The 19783-nt window shown below is 61.0% G+C and overlaps 1 protein-coding gene across 3 annotated transcripts in view; it reads left to right on the top strand.

Moving 5' to 3' along the window:
• ADGRL1 (adhesion G protein-coupled receptor L1) overlaps positions 1-19783 on the top strand; it is a 42688-nt gene that overhangs the window by 14738 nt on the left and 8167 nt on the right. For 2 of the 3 annotated variants that reach the window (XM_087867216.1, XM_045811944.2), the window contains exons 2-10: positions 1523-1687; positions 4890-5103; positions 8416-8525; positions 15734-16534; positions 17401-17715; positions 18422-18525; positions 18828-19013; positions 19308-19346; positions 19524-19707. In XM_087867216.1, the coding sequence (XP_087723342.1) occupies positions 1618-1687; positions 4890-5103; positions 8416-8525; positions 15734-16534; positions 17401-17715; positions 18422-18525; positions 18828-19013; positions 19308-19346; positions 19524-19707 (2023 nt within the window). In that variant the 5' untranslated portion in view covers positions 1523-1617. Of the gene's footprint in view, positions 1-1522; positions 1688-4889; positions 5104-8415; positions 8526-14491; positions 14577-15733; positions 16535-17400; positions 17716-18421; positions 18526-18827; positions 19014-19307; positions 19347-19523; positions 19708-19783 lie in introns of those variants that run through there. The other variant, XM_045811946.2, reaches the window with a different exon arrangement.

Raw genomic sequence — 19783 nt, forward strand, 5'->3', positions numbered from 1 at the left:
TTGATCCCAGGACTCTGGGATCATGACCTGAGCCTACGGCAGATGCTTAACTGACTGACACTTAACTGAGCCACCCAGGCGCCCCTAAGTAGTTACATTTGAACAAAGGCCAAAAGGAGGCAAGGGGCAGCAACCTTGTGGGTAACTGGTGGGCAGAAGATACATGTGGAGGAACTGGCAAGTGCAAAGGCCCTGGGGCAGGGGTTGGTGTGGTCAAGGAACAGCAGGAGGCAGGAGTGGCCTGAGCAGAAATGGGATCGCGGAGCTGACTGGTTGGTGGAGGGGTTTCGTTTGGTGGGGGAAAACAGTAATCAGGGCTCTGTTGAGAGATTCCAAACAGAAAATAGATATGGAAGGTATTCATTGGTCAATGGCATTGAAACTGTGGGACAGGCTGGGGTGATGGCGGGGGAAGACAGAGTAAGTGGGTGTTCACACGCTGGAGGGCTGGTAAAAACACGGGTGCTGGCCCTCCCCAGAGAATGTGTGTTTGTAGAAGTTCATGGCCAGGCTGGTGCCACTGGGCCAGGGCCACCCTTGAGAACCACGGCGCAGATAAAGGACAGGACCGGGAGTAGAGATCTGGATTTGCAATTTTGAGAGCATCCGGAGGAGACTGGAAGGAGAAGGGAGGAGCGGCCAAGAGGAGAGGACATGGGTCAGAACGGGAGCCCTGTGCCCGCAGAGTTGCAGTGCCCAGGGACGGGCAGATGTGTGGGAGGATTGCAGGGGAGGGCACACAATGCCAGCCCCCCTGGCCCCCTAGGGGACCGCACACCCCTCCCTTACACCCGCCTGCCTGTCTCCATCTTACCTCGAGGGTCCCCCAGAGGGGAAAGAGGGGACTCAGTTGTCCCTGGTCCCTGATCTGTGGCGCCAGCCAGCTGGATTTTAATTAGCTACCAGCGCGGGAGAGACAGGAAGCAAGGGCTGGGGGCGGGGCCTGGACTCCTGCCCAAGACTGAGAGGCTGCCAGTCAAGGCCAGGATGCCTGGGTACCTCCTCCCCTGCCCCCCCACCCCCCTGCAGGACTGAGTGAGGAAGCCGGGTCAGGGAGACAAGTGGGCAGGGTTGGGATTTGGGGATGGAGAAGAGGCTTCCAGAAGGCCTTTATCTCCCTTGATGGACGATCTGAGGCTTGCCTGGGTGCAGGTGGGCCCTTGACAGCCATGGCATCCCAGTTAGCTGCCCCTGCCACCCGAGGGGGGGCTGCGAGACCACGGGAGGAGCTTCCGGGAGGTCCCCTTTGGTCCAACGTGCCCACATGGGTGGGCCTGTCTGCCGGCCGGGCTGGGAGTGAGCCGTGGAAGCCCGAGGGCCTGGAGGGGCGGCCAGCCTCCGGCCCAGGGGTGCAGCTTCAGTCCCGTACAGCGGGCTCGAGGGAGGCCTTGACTGGCCCCTCTCGGGGACCGTGGCGGGGAAGCCCTCGGCCACCAGCAGGCGGAGAGGGGACCGGCCCGAACGCCCCTCCTCCTGGGCCTGCCGGGCCTTGCCGCCGCCTCACTCTCCCTGTTCTCCTCAGGCTGGTGGGCCAGGCCACGGCGCCCACCTGCTGATGCGGGGCCAGGCCCCCGGCACAGGACGCTGAGCGCCCCCAACACGCCCCCGGCCACCGCCATGGCCCGCCTGGCCGCCGCGCTCTGGAGTGTGTGCGTCACCGCCGTCCTGGTCACCTCGGCCACCCAAGGTAGGTGCTGCTGGGGCGGGGGGAGCCGCGCCTTGCAAGGGCGGCTGGGAGGGCAGAGAGAATGTTGAAATACCTCCCAGCCACTTGGTGAAGAACCGAGTCCCCAGCTCGTCCCAGACGGCCGCCGAGCCAAGCCAGAAGAAGACTCAGTAATCGCACCCCCCCCCAGCGCCGCTGAGGGGTCCCCGGGCAGCGGGGCCCAGCCTGGCAGGGGTCCCAGAGCCTGGGATGCGGGCCATGGCCTCCTGGGACCAGGACCGGCCTTCCCGGTGAGCCGGTGCGCCCCTGTCTTGTGTGTGTCTCTCTCTGTGATTACATCTCTGTGGCTCTCGCTGGGAAGAAGGCTTAATTAAAGCATGCCCGCTGACGTTTATTTAAAAACAACTCATTACCCGGCTCGGCCCTATGCCGGCCCCGGGATCCCGCACACGCAGCAATTAGTGCCCCGGGCCCGCCCGCCCACCTCCACCAATTACTCAATTACGGTCCCCGTGGAGGGCCCAGGCGGGGGCAAGGGCAGAGCAAGAGGAGAGGCAGGAAAAAGGGGCCTTCTGGCCTTGCCCCTAGCCCTGGGCATGCCCCCAGCCGGCACCCCCCAGCTCTGTCTGGAGAGTCCTGTTGGTGGACTCTGCTTCCCTGTCCCTTCCTGTAGCCCAGTACTCCAAAAGCCGCAAAGGTGGAGGGGACATCATTCAGCCAGGCCCCAGGGCCTTGGCACTGCTCTGGTCAGCCGGCACCCTCTGCTCCCCCAGCGCCCACGTTCTCTTCCCATCCAGGTCCTGCCCCACCGCCCCAGCTGGCCTAGGAGGGGCCACTCCACCCCCAGACCCATCTGAGCCAGCCCTCCACCCCCGACCTCCCTCCTAGGCCCGGGAAGGACTAAAATTAGCTGGGGTAGCAGATGGTGCTGGAGGAACACATGTAATACTTTCCCCCAAGTGAGACTCAACTCACCCCAAAAAACCTCAGGGGCCTTGCTGCCATCCCCCGGGGGCCCCCCACCTGACAGTGGAGGGAGCAGACCCCCAAAGGGGGTCTGCATGGCTCTGCTGCCCTCGGGCACCGCTCCTTCTCTTCACCCACACGCTCCAGTCTGCACATCAGAGCCTGTGAGCCACTGCGTGTCCCCACTTCCCTCCAGCAACCTGCGAGGCCTGGCTGGGGCTGGTGTCCGACAAGGTGGCTGACCCGGCAGGTGGGGACCACGTGGAGCCCACTCTGTCCTGAAGAGACTGGCTCCCTCAGTAGGTTTTTTTAAAGATTTTATTTATTTGAGAGTGAGCGAGCACCAGCGGGAGAGGGAGAGGGAGAGAATCTCAAGCAGACTCCCTGCTCTGTGCAGAGCCCAACGTGGGGCTTGATCCCAGGACCCCAAGATCATGACCTGAGCCGAAGGCAGACACTCAGCTGCCTGAGCCACCCAGGCGCCCCTCAATAATCACAACGATAGTTCTTAGCACCCATCACCTCACTGCCTCCTTTAGGCCTTTGTTCAAATGTTACTATTTAGGCTTACTCGCACCTACTGCAGCCCTCCCGGTACTGTGAGGTGGGAGTGGCAGCTCCTTGGAGAAGGAACTGGGGCCACAGAAATGGTCGGTTACTGGACGAGGCCACCAGCCAGGGCATTGAACCCCGGTCGTCTGGCTCCTGAGCCGAAGCTGTCGGCCCTCACACAGCATCATGACCGTGCAACCCCACTGGGCATTTTCTTTCATTGTCACGCTGACCCTCACCACGCAGGGCGCCATACTCAGTGCTTCCTTCGGGAACGTTCTGTAGTGCGTGGAATCCTTGAGGCATAGCCCTGGGCTGTTGGCGCTGATCTTACAGACTGGAAACGGAGGCCCGAGGAGGCTAAAGCACTGGCTGTCCCAACTGAGTTTGCGTCAGAGTCGCTGACGGGCACATCGGCCCGAGGTGCCTGGTTTCACCCTGGAGATCCTGAGTCAGCAGGCCAGGGGGTGGGGAGCCAGAAGCTGCATTCTTAACCAGCCGCCACATGATGCTGGTGCCGCCGATCCCGAGGCCACACCGAGAAGCTCTGGCCCCACGGACGTGCCTGGCCCGTCAGCCAAGGACTGGCAAAGCCAGGCGCTGTGGTTTCTTTCGGAACAGGAGAGCGTTTCCGCCCATGCCGTCTCTCCCCCTTGCGTGGGGTGGCGTGCAGTTAGGGAAGTGCCCAAGACCACCCTCGCTTCTGCACCGGTTGCAAGTTCAGGAGTCCTTTAGACCACCCTCAGATTTGATGACTCCCTAGAAGCGTTCACAGAATTCCCCACGCTGTTATACTCACGGTTACAGTTTATTCCAGTGAACAGTTAGAGAGAAAATCAGCTGAGGGGAGGGGTGTGTGGGGCAGCATCGCCCCTCCCAGCAACGCTGTGGACAACATGCATGGTGTACTGCCAACCTGGGACACTCCCCTGAGCCCCGGGGTCCAGAGCCTTCACTGGGACTCGGTCGTAGAGACATGGGTGACCACCCACATGACTGACCTCGGTCCCCAGCCCTTCCGGAGGTCAACTGATACCCAGAAGTCCTACTCACGTTGTTCGTGTGCTCATTTGCTAGGGCCGCTGTCACGGAGGGCCACAGACTGGGGGGCTTCGACAACAGAATAGTATCATCTTATAGTTCTGGGGGCTGGGAGTTCAAGATCAAGGTGTCAGCAGGGTTGGCTCCTTCTGAGGGCCATGAGGGAAGTTGCTGTTCCAGGCCCTCTCCTGGGCTTGCAGCTGGCCATCTTTTCCCTGTGTCTCCACACTGCCTTCCCTTTGTGTGTGTCTCTGTGTCCCAATTTCCCCTTTTTATAAGGACACTGGTCATATTGGATTAGGGCCTACCTTACCGGCCTCATTTTAACTTGATCACCTCGGTTTCAAATTTGGTCCCACTCTGAGGTACAAGGGATTGGAACTTCAGCATATGAGTTTGAGGTGGGGAGGACACAATTCAACCCATCAACCCATCCGGCCTGGCCCAAGGCCCCCAGGTAGACAAAGACGCTCCCCACGCAGGACACCCCCAGTGCTTAGAGGCACCTCCCAGGAGCTGAGGGCAAAGACCTTGCCGTACACGTGGGCACACCAAGAAGCCCATTTTACAGATGAAAGAACTGCGGTCCGTATAGCCCACGTCCTGGATACAGCCAAGCTGGGGGGGGGGGGCATCTCCTCAGCGGGGTCTTCCCTCCTTGTAGGCCTGAGCCGGGCCGGGCTCCCGTTCGGGCTGATGCGCCGGGAGCTGGCATGCGAAGGCTACCCCATTGAGCTGCGGTGCCCAGGCAGCGACGTCATCATGGTGGAGAACGCCAACTATGGGCGCACAGACGACAAGATCTGCGACGCCGACCCTTTCCAGATGGAGAACGTGCAGTGCTACCTGCCTGACGCCTTCAAGATCATGTCACAGAGGTGAGCCCCCCCCCCAAACTGGGCTCCTAGGAGGAGGGCTGGAGGCAGTTCCAGGGGGCCCTGGGTACATGCCTGTCCTCCGTGTGCTCCCTGGCCCTGGCGCCCTATTCCCACTCCGTCTTCCTACGATGTGTCTAGGTGCTGTTTCCTGAGCACCTACTGGGTGCCAGGCCCCTGCAAACGGCCAGGGAGACCCAGCCCCCTTCCCTGGCAGCCTGCACCCACCAGGCACCCCAGAAGCTCATTCCAGGATTCACGGGGGAGGGAGTGGAGGTCTCGCCGTGTAAAAGCCATAGCAGGACAGGGTGAGAGCATCACCGGAGCTGAGGGAGAGCTGGAGGTCGCACAGGCTTCCCTGAGGAGGGGACATATGAACACAGATGGCAGAAGTGCACGTGTGCGTGAGAGAAGAAGTGAGCGCCTGAGCATGCAAGGCTGTGTGTGAGTGCGGGGCGGGGGGGGGGGTGCTGCCAGGCGGAGGCACCTCGAGTGTGGAGCTGCAGAACCCTTCCTCACAGCACCGCCAGCCCCTCACAGCGGGTCAGCCCTTCACGTGACACCCGGATTTAACCGCCCCTTCCGCCCCTCCCGCTGCCAGTGCCCCCTGGGGTTGCCGCACAATCTCCTGCCGTCCAGCGTGCCGCGGGCTGTTCCCACCTCAGCAGCCAGGGGGTGCCTGCAAACACCTGAGCCGGGGCACCCCCCTCACTCAGACCAAAAGCCTGTCTTCCCTGAGACCTACAAGGCCCTGCGTGCCCTGCCTTGTGCTCTGCTCCGGGCCCTCCCCGTCTCCACGCTCTAGCCACCCTGCCTGTTCCTTACTCACATCAGGCACCATCTGCCACAGGACTCCTCTGACTCTTTGCACCGGCCATTCCCCCTGCCTGGAATGCTGTTCCCTGACACCCACATGGCTCATCCCTTCCCCTTCCCATGGATTTTCTTACCTATCTCAGCGAAGCCTGTCTGACCACCCTCTCTAAAATCCCAGCCCCCCACCATGACTTCTAGCCCCTTCCCTGCTTTATCTTCTAGCCCTGACTACTATCCATAGTTCTGTGGAATATTTTGCCTCTTTATCATGCTTGTCTTCCCTCACTGGGCTGTCAGCCCCATGGGGACAAGGTGCTGTGTCTCTCACTGCTGTGTCCCCAGCCAGATACATAGCAGGCGCTCACTGAGTTTTTGCTAAATGCCTGAGAGAGGGCAAGGTTTCCTCCGGGATCCAGAGCATAGAACGGAAGAAGGAAAGGAGGGCTGGAGCCAGCTCTGCAGCTCCTGAAGTGTTGGCAGAGGTTTCTAGAATAAGTCACTGGGCAGGATCATGGAGAGCCTCCAGAGAGTTTCGGGCAGGGGACGGGGGTGATCATTTGGCTCAGACCAGTGGACAGGCTGGAGCTACCTCATTCCCTGCCCCCCACCTTTTCTCCCTCAGTGTGTACCCTTCCAGCAGTCCTCCCCCACCTCCCCCTTCCCTGTCTGACACCCCGCCCCAGCATGAGCAGCCCTAATCCAGCTTCCCAGTCTTTGCTTAGGCTGTGCCCTGCCCTCCTCGGGAATCCCTTTCCTCCCACCTCCTGCCTCCAGCTTTCTCCCTGCCCCCCACCTGCCTTCAGCAGTGCCCAGCACGGCAACTGGCCCAGTTCTGGCATTCGTGGGTTCTCGGTTCCAAAAGGGGGAACACTGAACAGTGTGGTTCCGAGGGCTCAAGAAGTGAGAGGCCACCGCTCTGCCATCTTAGCCTGGAGGCGAGGCTCGTCCTATTAGTTCGGGACGGCTCTGCTGCTCTGACGGAGAAACCCCAGAATAGCTAGAGTGACCTTAAACCAGATCGGAGGAGAGAGACCCTCAGCCCTCGCTTCCCTCTGTCTCAGAGGCTCCCGCACCCAGTCCTTTTAAAGGCCCCTCGGGCCCATTCTCACCTCCCTGGCCAGAATGCGGTCACGAGTGCTGGCCGCCGCTGGGGAGGCTGGGACGCGCGGGGCCCAGCCGTTGTCTCTCCTGGATATTGAGGTGAGAGTCACATAACATATTAGTCATTTGAAAGTGAACAATTCAGCGGTGGTTAGTACATTCGCAGTGTGGCGTAACCACCACGTCTCTCTAGTTCCCAACGGGAAACACCGTCCCCATGAGCTACAACAGCCACCCTCCCCTCCCCCGGCCCCTGGCAGCCACTAATCTGCTTTCTGTGGCTGCAGACCGGCCCGTCCCGGACATTTCATATAGATAGGATCATGAAACGGGGCCTTCTGTGCCTGACTTCTTGTGCTCAGCAGTGTCGTCAGGGTTTTTCCACGTCGTGGCACATCAGAGCTTTCCTTTTTATGGCCAAATAATATTCCACTGTGTGGATGGACTGCGTTTTGCTTAGCCTTTCCTCTGTCAGTGGACACGTGGGTCGTTCCTGCCTTTGGGCAATTGTGTAAATGATGTCACTGAGAACATTCACGTACAACCAGTTGTTTGAGCCCCTGCTTCCGGGTCCTTGGGGAACAGAGGTAGGGGTGCAGCTCCTGGGTCACAGGCCACTCTCTGCTTAACCTTCAGAGGCCAGGGCTCAGGTTTAAAAGAAGGGGCTGGAGGGGGTGGGGAGCAGATCCTCATTAACTAATTCCTGCCCTGCCGAGACCTGGCCTGGGGTAGGGCCCAGAGACCTGGGCTGGAGAGATCGATGGCGGGGGGAGAAGGCGGGGGAGAAGCGTGTTTTTGTTTGTACGTAAGCCAGGCTCCTGGAAGTTGGTGGGGACTCTGACTCCCCAGGGGGACCTGACGATGGCTTGGGCGTGAGGTGAAGAGACTGCCTGTATCCTAAGTGCAGATCTCACAGCAGTGCTTCCAGAGCACGGCACCCGCCTGAGACCCGGCCTGGGGTGGACACATACGGGCACCATGAGCGTCTCATAAGTGGCGTGCTAGCCAGGACACCGCCTCGTACGCACGGCCTCACGTCTTCCTCTTCGCTGAACAGGCAGGGGCTTTCCAGCCTATTTAGGAAAAATGCCAAGGGCGTAATGGCATCAGTGACACGCAGATGGGATGTGAGGACGGGGAGCTGGGGAAGCAGTTCATGGGGCAGGGTCTCTGGCGCAGCCCTGAGCTTGCTGCCCTGCTGGGGCCGAGCGTAGAAGCCTCTCTGGTGCGAAAGAGAGAGCAGGCAGGACACAGAAGATGATGCCCCCACAAGGCCCCTGGCCTTGGTTGCCACAGTTCCTTCTCCGTTTGGGGGTGCTCGTTCCTCTCCTGACCCTGAATGCTTCCCCTGCCAGTTCTAGGCCGGTCTTTTGCCAGCTTCTCATCTCTTCTCTGCAGGTGTAACAACCGCACCCAGTGCGTGGTGGTTGCCGGCTCTGACGCCTTTCCCGACCCCTGTCCTGGGACCTACAAGTACCTGGAGGTGCAGTACGACTGTGTCCCCTACAGTGAGTCATCTTGTTCCTTGTGCGGACATGGGCCCTTCCCCCTCCCAGAAGCAAGCGAGGAGGAGACACCTTGACCACACACACACACACACACACACACACACACACACACACACACACACACGGCCAAGGCAGGACCAGGCATTTGGGGCGCAGATGGGCCTGCTCCCTCCCTCACACATTCTTTCCTCCCAGACCTGCCCCCCCAAGTCAGTCCCTGCCCCTCCCCCAGCCCCACAGGCTCTATCCCCATCTGTAGGGCACCTTCTTCCATTCTTGTTACCACAGCGCACTAGCCCTGCCCCTTCCCATGTAAAAAGCCACACCCCAGAACTCTTCTTGGTGCATCTACCTGTCTCCTGGTTCCCTGGACCTGGACCTTGCTGCCCTCCAACATCTCTGCCTCCCTTCTCTTCTCACATCTCTTCCGTTTCTGATCACCCCTTTACAAGCCCGCTCTTCCCTCTTACTCACTCCCCTTCTTTTCTCAACTCCCTCTCCTTTCTCTTGTCCCCCTCACCTCTCACGTACTCCCAGTCCTGCCCCTTCTCAGTCTTAGAAGCTGTGTTCCAAACCTGTAGAGAGGCAGACTGCCCTCTGAGGCCTGGTGGCAGATCTGGTGTGAAGGGCTAGGGGCATCTTCCACAGATACCTATCTCCTGGTTAGTGTGCCCATGATCATGATAGCACTTCCTGTCTGCAAGGGAAGTGCTGCCATGTTGGACTAAGATGGCCCCCAGGAAGCCTGAGGAGAGTAATCTGGGGAGCCAGGGACCTGGCTTTCTTGCAACTGGCCAAGGGGAGCCCACAAAGACAGGGTCTCTCCTCCTCAGCACTCCGCTCTTAACATGGCCCTTCTTTCCTGCCCTCACTGTCCCTTCCCTTCTCCCCATCATCCATTCCCCTCCTCTCCCTGCCAGCTTCATGTAGCCAACCTGGAGGTAGGGCCTCTGGGCAGATGGGGGAGGAGGCAGGGCCACCAGAGTGTCTGAGTGTGGGGGGCAGGGGCAGGGGAGCAGGAGGCCCTGTGACTGTCCCTCCTCTGCCCTCCCACCCCAGCCTCCCCCCTCAACCTTTGATTTCTCCTCGCAGGTGATGACCTACGTGCTGGGGAAAACAGGATCACTTATGTGCTTCCATAACCTTCTTTTACTCCTCACCCTTTCCTTTCAGCAACTGAGGCCTCCAGCCGCCACCTGAGGGGGACACCCATCTGATCCTTGAAGCCTCCCCACAGCACTGGGGACACTCTCCACCCACCCCCGTGGCTGGGGCAGCAGGGAAGGGAGGCGGGAGGCTGGGAGCATTGCACAGCAGGGAAATCAGGCTGGGTTTGAGGCTCAGCCTGGCTCTGAAACTTGAGCAAATGACTTAAACTTCTCTGAGTTGCTGCAAAAGGAGGCAAGAGGCCAGGAGAGCATGCGTGTGAAGCACCTGGCCCAGGGCTGGCCACGGAGCCTGCTGTGTGGCAGAGTGCTGGATGTAAACTCCCCCCAGGGCAGTGGCTTCGTCCTCACCCCCCAGCGCCCAGACCCGAGCCTGGTTCAGGGTGTGCTCAGTAAGGGTGCGGGTGCCCTTCCAGGCCAGCTTAGCCCGCGTTTTCATCTATGATGGTGGGAGGGGGTCCCTTCCGGGGCATGCTGCCAGGAACAGAGAGAACGTGGGTAAAGCTCTTCACGCGCCCCACGCCATAGGCATCTACGAAAGAAACGGTGCCTACTTTTGCCAACTGCACGGAGCCTCAGTTTCCCATCTGTAGACAGGGTTCTGGAAAGACTGCCTGGGAAGGACCTAGCATGGTTCCAGCGCTTAGTCGCTGAGGAAGCAGGAGGCACTTGGTAGTCATTGCCTTTGTTGTGACTACTCGTAGTGATTTTGCCCAGTTATTGCTGTTGGTGATGAAAAATCAAACCAATGACACATGATGAGCACAGGCCTCTTGAGGCAGGCGAGAGAAAGGACAGGAAACACGTCCCTTGGTCCAAGTGGAGGCCAAAGCAAGTGGGCACCATGCGGGCAAAGAAGCAGGAAAAAAGAGGGCATAGGGAGGAAAGAGGCATAGGGACCTCCTGAAGCTGATCCCCCCTCCCACGGAGTGTGGGCCAGGGCATGACCCTGGGAGAGCAGGCTGGCCCAGGGAGAGCAGGCTGGCCCAGGGCATGGGCAGCCCCAGTCGGACTGAGACAGCCAGCCTGAGCCCTGGGGGAGGTGGGACACACCGTGAATGTGTCTGGGACACGGTGGGGCCACGTGTGCCCTCCGCAGGCAGAACCCAGGGGTGAGGGGGTGTAGCTCCTGGTTGCAGAAGAGGGACTGGAGTTCCAAGGGTGAGGGAAGCTAGGCTGGAGAACAGGGAGGCGGGGCACTCACTTGTCCCCCACTGTTCGTGTTCGCTGAGCACTTCCTGTGTGCCAGGCCCTGGACGAGGCGCTGGGAAGGAAGCCAAACTCTCCCCTGTGGAACTCCCTGCTTGGGCCTCTAGAGAGGTGGCAGGAGAGCGAGGCCCTGGTCAGAGGTTCCTGAGGGGCCAGGGACACAGAGCCTGAAGGGGGAGCAGCCTGGGCAGCCATCTTGCGCTGGGCTTCAGAGGCTGGGGTGACCCCAGTGCTGGTGTGGGCGAGTCAGGGGTGGGTGCAGGGGCCCACCACAGGGAGGGGGCAGTGGGTGTGTGGGACTCCCCCCCCACACACACACAAACACACAGCCAGACAGGCCCGACTAACGCTGGATTTGCCTTGCAGCTGAGCACATTCTAACCATGCCCCCTTCCTCCCCCAGGTGCGCCCGCCCGCCCGCCGGGCAGCAGGCAGGGAGCTCCTGGCTCCTGGGCCCCCAGTGGGGGGCTGGGCAGAAACACGGAGCCACAGGCTTGTCCCGGGGGAGCGTGGGAGCGTGGGAGCGTGTCTGTGCCCCCACCTGCTGTCTGTGATGTCCCCCTACCCCAGCCTCTTCCTTCTCTGCCTCTGTCTCCCCCGCCCGGCTCTCTGAGGCCCAGGGGCTCTGCCTGTCTGCCTCGCCGCCGCCCATCATCCTGTGTTCCACTCCGCCGCCCTCTCTCTCTGTGTTGGCTTTTTCTGGGTTGTGAGGGCTTGGGGGAGCTCAGCTGGATCCTAGCAAGGCCAGCACAGAGAGGGAAGGAGTTCAGCGTGTTCTCTCAGCTGGGGGCGCCCAGGCCCCTGAAGGCACTGAACCCCTTCCCCCTTGGCCCCTGGTTCTAGCAGGAGGGCAGCAGGAGGGTTGTGCGGAGGGGGGGAACCTGTGTGGCTCTTCCACCCCTGCCACGTCCTCCCTGGTGCTCCCCTCACCAGAGCCCACCTTCCAGCTGAAGCTCCCCCTCCCCAACCCCCACTGCACTGAGGGTGCCCCCACCCATCTGAGGGCTCCGTCCACCTGCCTGTTTGTACACCTCCCCCCCCCCGTCTCTCTTGGTCTCTGTCCTCGCGTGTCTTCCCCTCCCTGTGACTGTCTCCCGGACACTCTCCCCAGAGGAAGGGACTTGGGGGCGGGGGCTGAGCTGATGCTACGTTCGGGGTTGGGGAACCAGGATGAGGAAAGAAAGGAAAAGGGGGCATGTTGCCAGATAAGAAACGAAAGCAATTTAATCTTTTTTTTTTCTCTTTTTTTCTTGCACATTTTTTTTCAATTTGTTTTCTCTCTCTCTTCCGATGCTTAAAGTAGAAGTGGAGCAGAAAGGTAAACGCACTGTTACCAATGCTAACCCCTAACTCACACTTTGCTCTCGCCTGTACCGTACTTATGTGACCCACCCTCCCCGCTCGGCCCCTTCTTCTCCCCACCCCAACTGGGTCCAGTTGGTATCCCCCACCCCGGGTGTCCTCCCGGTGGGGCCAGCCCTGGTGCCGCCACGGGCGGGCGACTCCACCCGAGGAAGCTCCTCTCTGAGCACGGGCAGGACCTTCTGTCTCTCTCTCTCTCTCTGCCTCTTTTTCTCTCTGTCCCTCCTTCCTAGTCCCAGCCCTTGCGGGGGGGACCTGGCCTTCTCTCATACTTATTTTGCCTCCTTCAGGAGAAGTGTGTAAGCATCCAGGGTGGGAGGGGAGGGAGGGACCCCCTTCTCTGGCTCCCGACTGGGGGCGGAGTGCACCGGGTGAGCCAGGCGAGCGGTCTTTCTCCTCTTCTTCCTGCCCCCACTTCTGTACCACGTGTCTGGCTCGGGGAGGCGGGATGGAGGGGACACCTTTGTTTTCCTTTTGGGGAGCAGATTCCTTCTATCTCTCGGGCTCCTGGTGGCATAAGTTCCTTCTGGTTTGGCGTTTCCAAGGCCCAGAGCTGTTTTGGAGCACGGAGCACCAGTTTCCCCCACCCCCAACCCCCATCCTTGACCGGCCAGGGGGGCCCAGCCCTGGGGAGGGATGTAAAGCTGTCCCCAGCCCTGGGAGGGCAGTCTGCCAAATTGGGGGCCAAAGGGCGGGGGTGGGCCTTATGGTGGGGGGAGCGCTGGGTGGGGGAGCGTTTTCTCTGGTTCTGAAACACTTGCGAAGCTGCAGTCAGGGTTTCTTCTGGGCTGTTTTGGTTAGAGGACCAGGGAGAGGGGGGTTGGGGGAGGTATAGGCCGGGTCAGGGGACTTTCACGAGCACCGTAATTTCTTGCAGGGTTAACCTTCAGCAGGGGAAAACTCCATGGTGGGTGGAGCTCTTCCCAGCATTTGGAGAGGGGAGGGGATAGAGCGGAGGAACTTGGAGGGTGGGATATTGGGGAAGGTCCAGTCCTCCCCTGAAATTTCGGGGACATTGACAGCCCTGAGGCTGGCCATGGGGGCAGGGCCCGGGTGAGCCATCCTTGCAGGATGCTCTTACCTTGAAATTACGGTGGTCTGTGGAGCATCCCCTTCGAGGAAGGTGGGGCGGGGTCCCTCCAAGCTGCTCCCCTCCCCCTGCCCTCCCCCATCTCAGAGAGGCCTGGGCAACCAGCCCAGGCCCCGACCCTCACTGCCCCGCCACTCTCTCCCTCTCTCTCTCCCTGAGTCTCTCTCGCACCCAGCACCAGACACTCTTCTTACAGGCCCGGTGGTGGTTTGGATACCGCAGCCCTGGATCTTTTCTCTTCAAGGGGGGAGGGAGGGGGAGGGAAGAGGAGGTGTTGGGAGCTTGGTGCTGGGGAGGGGTCCTTACTGTCAAAGGCCCCAGGCAGACCCTTCCTCATCTTCTCCCCCTTTCCCAGGGTAACCTCTAACCACATTTTCCTCCTCCACACCCTTTTGACCAGGTCAGGCTCTGAGACCTCCCACCGCCCCCTCACACACACAGACATATCTGCTCAGGGGCCACAGAGCTGGCAGGGGTCCTGGCTTGGGGAGAGGGGAGACCTGGGCACAGAGGAAAAGGTGGACGCCAGGTGTGCTGGACGTGGTGCAAGCCAACCCCTAAGGGCACAGGGGACAAGGAGATGGTGGAGCCCAGGATGCAAGCCAGGATCCCTCTGGTTCCTGCTCACTTCTGGATCCCAGACTCCCTTCCCCTTCCTAAAACAGGGTGTGCTCCTGGCTGCTTGCACCCGGGGCCCCTTGTCCCTGATGCTGTGAAGGGAGGGCTAGATATCCCCCCACCTAAGCCTGTCAAAGAGTGAGGCTGGAAGTGGGGGAATGAGGAGTGGTGCCTGTCCATGACCCTTTTGCCACTGGGGCTGCCCCCCAAGCCCACACCAGGTCCCAGCCCTCCCTGTTCCCTTGGGGCCAGCTGCTTTGGTGACAGACCAAGCAGGAGCAGAGAATTCACTGCAAACCCTCACCCTGGCCTGTCTGTGGGTTCAGCTAGCAGGGAGGTGAGAGGGAGGCCCAGCCATCCTGGATGGAGGGGTATTTCTGGACATCACCACTCCCAAGTCCAGACCCCTACTGGGTCAGTAAGGGGAGGCTAGGAGCAGGTGGCACTGGGATGTGACGGGGCAAGGGTGGGCAGGCCAGCGGTGGCCAACGAGATGCAGTTGAGGTTTTCCTCCTTTTCAGGGAATGGGGGGGTGGGGCGGGGCCCCCCACCTTTCTGACATCAGCGCTGCCTTGGTCCCTCCTCCCGAGCCGGGGATGGTCGCAGGTAAATCGGGGTCCGGGGCAGGGGAGGGGGGGGGGCCTGGCTGGGGCGGGCTGGGTCTTTATCCTAGCTCCTGGTTCCCTCCCTTGCCCCCTCTGAGCTGGACCTGGGACTGCCCCCCCGAGGGACCCTCAGTCGGGCCTGGGCCTTGGAGTGAATTCTCTGCTCACCCCTCTCTCCTCGCCAGCACTAACCCTTTCTTCCCAGGTGGTCTCCAGCGTGCCTCCCTTGGAGCCAGGACCTCGCCGAGGCCCCCCACTTTGTCTCTCTTCCCTCCACGCAGCTCTCCTCCCCCCTTCCCCAACTCTCCCAGGGAGCCCCATCCTTCCCCATGTCCCCCAACTCCCCCCCGCCCCCGCCCTGTGCACCACTGTCAGTGTCTGCTGCTGAGCACACCCCATGAGAGACCTTGCCGGCTGGGGGCAGGGCTGGGCACCCTGGGGGAGGGGCTGGGCTTCTCCAAAAGCCCCTCCTCACCTACTGATTGTGTGGGTACTGGGTGTGGGGGGGCCACAGGCTGCATCAGGAACTTTGGGTGCCTCCTCTATCCTGGAATAGGGGGGGACTCCTGACACCCATAGTGGGTACGGAAACATCACTCTACTGTGCAATTTTTGCAGGGGGGGAGGTGGAGACAAACAAAACCTGTGTCCTGGTGTGGTTGGTGAAGGATGGGACCCTCGACCGTAGCTCTTCCATAGGGGGCTGTGACGATGGCGAAGGAGCAGGGCACTGAGTCCCTGGAACTTCAAAGCCAGAAGTGGCTGCAGTGAGGAGATCTTTCCGCCCCCACTTAAGGCACACGAGGAAGTCTGGGAGGGCTCTTGCCAAACCCTTTATCCCCAGCCTGTGGGGTCTCTAGCAGCCAGGGAAGGAAAGAGGGGCACCACCTCCTCCCCTCCCCCTACTAACCCTGCTCTTAATGGCCTCCAGGGTTGACATCTCCAGGGAGAGGGGCAGCTGGGCAGGGCAGGGGTCCCAGCCCGGAAACCCCCTTCCCATCACCAGCCCTACCAAGCAACCGTGACTGCAGCAGCAGGAGGGGACAGCCTGGCTACCCCGGGCGCGTGACCAACTTGCCTCTTTCTCTCCCCCTCCCTCGCCTCTGCTCCTCCTCTCCCCGTGTCCTCCCTGCCCGCCCACCCACCCACCCGGCCCAGTCTTCGTGTGCCCAGGGACCCTGCAGAAGGTGTTGGAGCCCACCTCCACGCACGAGTCGGAACACCAGTCTGGCGCGTGGTGCAAGGACCCGCTGCAGGCGGGTGACCGTATCTACGTCATGCCCTGGATCCCCTACCGCACGGACACGCTGACGGAGTACGCCTCGTGGGAAGACTACGTGGCCGCGCGCCACACCACCACCTACCGCCTGCCCAACCGCGTGGACGGCACGGGCTTTGTGGTCTACGACGGCGCGGTCTTCTACAACAAGGAGCGCACGCGCAACATCGTCAAGTACGATCTGCGCACACGCATCAAGAGCGGGGAGACGGTCATCAACACGGCCAACTACCACGACACGTCGCCCTACCGCTGGGGGGGCAAGACGGACATCGACCTGGCTGTGGACGAGAACGGGCTGTGGGTCATCTACGCCACCGAGGGCAACAACGGGCGCCTGGTGGTGAGCCAGCTCAACCCCTACACGCTGCGCTTCGAGGGCACGTGGGAGACGGGCTACGACAAGCGCTCGGCGTCCAACGCCTTCATGGTGTGCGGAGTCCTGTACGTGCTGCGCTCCGTGTACGTGGACGACGACAGCGAGGCGGCCGGCAACCGCGTGGACTACGCCTTCAACACCAACGCCAACCGCGAGGAGCCGGTCAGCCTGGCCTTCCCCAACCCCTACCAGTTCGTCTCCTCCGTGGACTACAACCCTCGCGACAACCAGCTCTACGTCTGGAACAACTATTTCGTGGTGCGCTACAGCCTGGAGTTCGGACCGCCCGACCCCAGCGCCGGTAGGGATGGGCTCCCCCTCCCTCGGCCCCAGGGTGGGGGGAGCACGCAGTGCGCTAAGAGCTGGGATCTGGAGGGGGCCCCGGGGATCCCCGCAGCACGCGACGGAGGCTGGCCTAAGCCGTTCAGTGAACTCGTTTCGTTTTCACAGTTTATGAGGTAGGGAGCACTACTGCCATTTTACAGATGGAGAAACTAAGGCCCTGGGAGGGCTGGGGGGAGGGTGTTAGTTTCCTCCTCCGAGGAATAACTCTGGACCCCGCGTTCCTAACCACTAAGTTGTACCGCCTCTCCCAGGGGCCGGTGCACTTTTAGCCCTGGAACCCTCATCAGCACAACCTGGGTGGAAGCCTGTGCCTGTGAAACAGAACAAAGCCCGGCTGCCAGTATTGAGGGCAAGGGCCCCTCTGCAGTCTCTATCTGCCCTTTCAGCTGCCCTCAGCCAGCTCTGAGCAGCCCCAGAGCGCTGGGGAGCCTGATCCAGTCCAACCTCGTTTGCATAATGGGGAGCTAAGGCCCGCACAGGGAAGGGGCACAGGGAAGGGACTCCGCCAGGTTACAGGGACCAGAGTGAGAGTGGAATGAGGATGGGAGGTGGCTGTGTTCAGACATCCCCTTCCTGGCCCGTTCTCTTTGGTTATACTCAGACCTCAGGCTACACTCAATTGAATTTTTACTGCCTTTTGATGCTTTAGATGGTCTTGGGGGCAGAGAGAGGCCAGGGGAGATCTCCCAGACCCAGTGGGTACCAGGATATCCTCCCACTTCGGAGAAGATGCTAGAATGCCAAGGACCCCATGCCTGAGCACACCATGGCAGGCCCCCGGGTATGGGATGACCTTGTCTTGTATACCATCGTCCCTTCCAGGCCCAGCCACTTCCCCGCCTCTCAGCACAACCACCACAGCTCGACCCACACCTCTCACCAGCACGGCCTCACCCGCAGCCACCACCCCGCTCCGCCGAGTGCCCCTCACCACGCACCCCGTGGGCGCCATCAACCAGCTGGGACCTGACCTGCCTCCAGCCACAGTCCCGGCTCCCAGCACCCGACGGCCCCCAGCCCCCAATCTGCACGTGTCCCCAGAGCTCTTCTGTGAACCTCGAGAGGTCCGGCGGGTCCAATGGCCAGCCACCCAGCAGGGCATGCTGGTTGAGAGGCCCTGCCCCAAGGGGACCCGCGGTGAGTACGGAGGCTGCAGTCACCTCACTGTGGCTGGCTTGGGGCGTGGCCACACCTGGTCTGGCCAGGGAAGATCCCACCCCTCAGCTTAGCCCAGACGCACTTGTCCGTCTCCCCTGCCAGAATATGGGCTTTATGAGGGCAGGGGTCTGCAGCTGTGTTCCCAGAGCCCAGCAGAGCTCTCAGGGTACAGGATCAGCTCAGTGAGTCTCCCTGCCCTGTCCCCTCTTGCAGTGCCAGGCAGACCAGGAAGGGAGCCCAGAGGAGGTGACTTGGGCCCCCCAGCTTCAGGCTGAGTTGGACCAGGCCCCGATGCAGCCAGTGGCAGTCCAGAAAGCAGCTGAAGTGCCAGGCGGGGTGGGGCCAGGACCATGTGCTCCCAAGTGGAGCGATCAAAAGGGAGAGTCTGAAGAGGCTTAAGGGAGAAGAGGCTTCCAAAATGGACTTCGCTAGAAAGTTTCATTTCTGGTAGGCAAAGATGGAAGGAAGAAGAGCCAAGAGGGGAGAGCTTAGAAGTGAGGGGTAGCTTATGTCACCTCAGAGTGACACCTCTCTTGACTGTCCGGCCCTCTTCATGTCCGGTCTTCCGTGTTTCCTTCACCTCTCTCCTCACCTACCTGTCCCCCTGTCATCTTGTTTCCCTGCTATGGCCCCTTTTTCTCTCCTTCCCTGTGGCTCCCTTTTCTGTTCCTGTCTGTCCCTGCAGGAATTGCCTCCTTCCAGTGTCTACCAGCCCTGGGGCTCTGGAACCCCCGGGGCCCTGACCTCAGCAACTGCACCTCCCCCTGGGTCAACCAGGTGGCCCAGAAGGTACCAGCAGCAGCTGTCCCTCCCAGACTGGCACATTTGCTTGCACACTGGGCCCTGGGTGGCCGGGCACAAGGCACACTGGGGCAGTAGAGCAACTGGGAAGACAAACGGGCAGGTCTGGGAGCCGTGACTGAGTGGGTCCCCTCCCTGGCCTACAGAGGGAACAGAGACAGATGGGGAGGGAGAAGGGGTCAAGAGGGAGGGAGGAGAGGGGCCAAGCAGGCTGGGCAGGTGAAAAGGGAACATGTGAGAAGCAAGGTGGTCTCTGAGATAGCCGGGGGCCCCACTCCCACCTCACACAGATCAAGAGTGGGGAGAATGCAGCCAACATTGCCAGCGAGCTCGCCCGTCACACCCGAGGCTCCATCTACGCGGGTGACGTGTCCTCCTCGGTGAAGCTGATGGAGCAGCTGCTGGATATTCTGGATGCCCAGTTACAGGCCTTGCGGCCCATTGAGCGCGAGTCGGCGGGCAAAAACTACAACAAGGTGGGGCCTGGCAGTGGGGCCAAAGGGGGGGGACTGCCCTGAGGGCTCAAGAAGAGTCCAGCCTGGTACCTCCAAGCTAGGCGGCCAGAGAGCAAAGGACTGATCCCAGGCATACTGGATCTTCCTCCTGAGCTGCCCTTGGACTGTCCTTAGAGTTGAGGGTCCCTTAGGAACAGGTCCTGCTCACACCCAGCCATGGGTTGGTGGCAGCTGCAGAAAAGCCAGCTCTCCAGGGCCCAGATGTGACAGTGTTGGCATTAGGGAATCTGACGGCACCTCGCTCTCTTTTCCCAGATGCACAAGCGGGAGAGAACTTGCAAAGACTACATCAAGGTGAGGCCCAGAGGGTTCCTGCTGGCCATGTAGGGGGTGAGGCAGCCCTCATCCCTTGGGCACGCCCCAGGCAACCCTGGGGATGGAGCTCGAGAGGAGGGTATGTAGAGTCAGAGTCCAGCCCAGGGAACTGGAGGATGTGGGGGGAATCACAGTACCACCCCCTCGCCTGCGTAGGCTGTGGTGGAGACAGTGGACAACCTGCTGCGGCCAGAGGCCCTGGAGTCCTGGAAGGACATGAATGCCACGGAGCAGGTGCATACAGCCACCATGCTCTTGGATGTGCTGGAGGAGGGTGCCTTCCTGCTGGCCGACAATGTCAGGGAGCCCGCCCGCTTCCTGGCTGCCAAACAGAATGTGGGTGAGTGCTGCCGTGGTGCCCAGGGCAAGTTCAGGTGCAAATCCTTTTTTCCCCCAAGGTTTTATTTATTTGAGAG

The sequence above is a fragment of the Ursus americanus genome, chromosome 14 (assembly GCF_024610735.1).
Source record: "Ursus americanus isolate L20-20 chromosome 14, mUrsAme1.1.p, whole genome shotgun sequence".
In the NCBI taxonomy this organism is placed as follows: Eukaryota; Metazoa; Chordata; class Mammalia; order Carnivora; family Ursidae; genus Ursus; species Ursus americanus.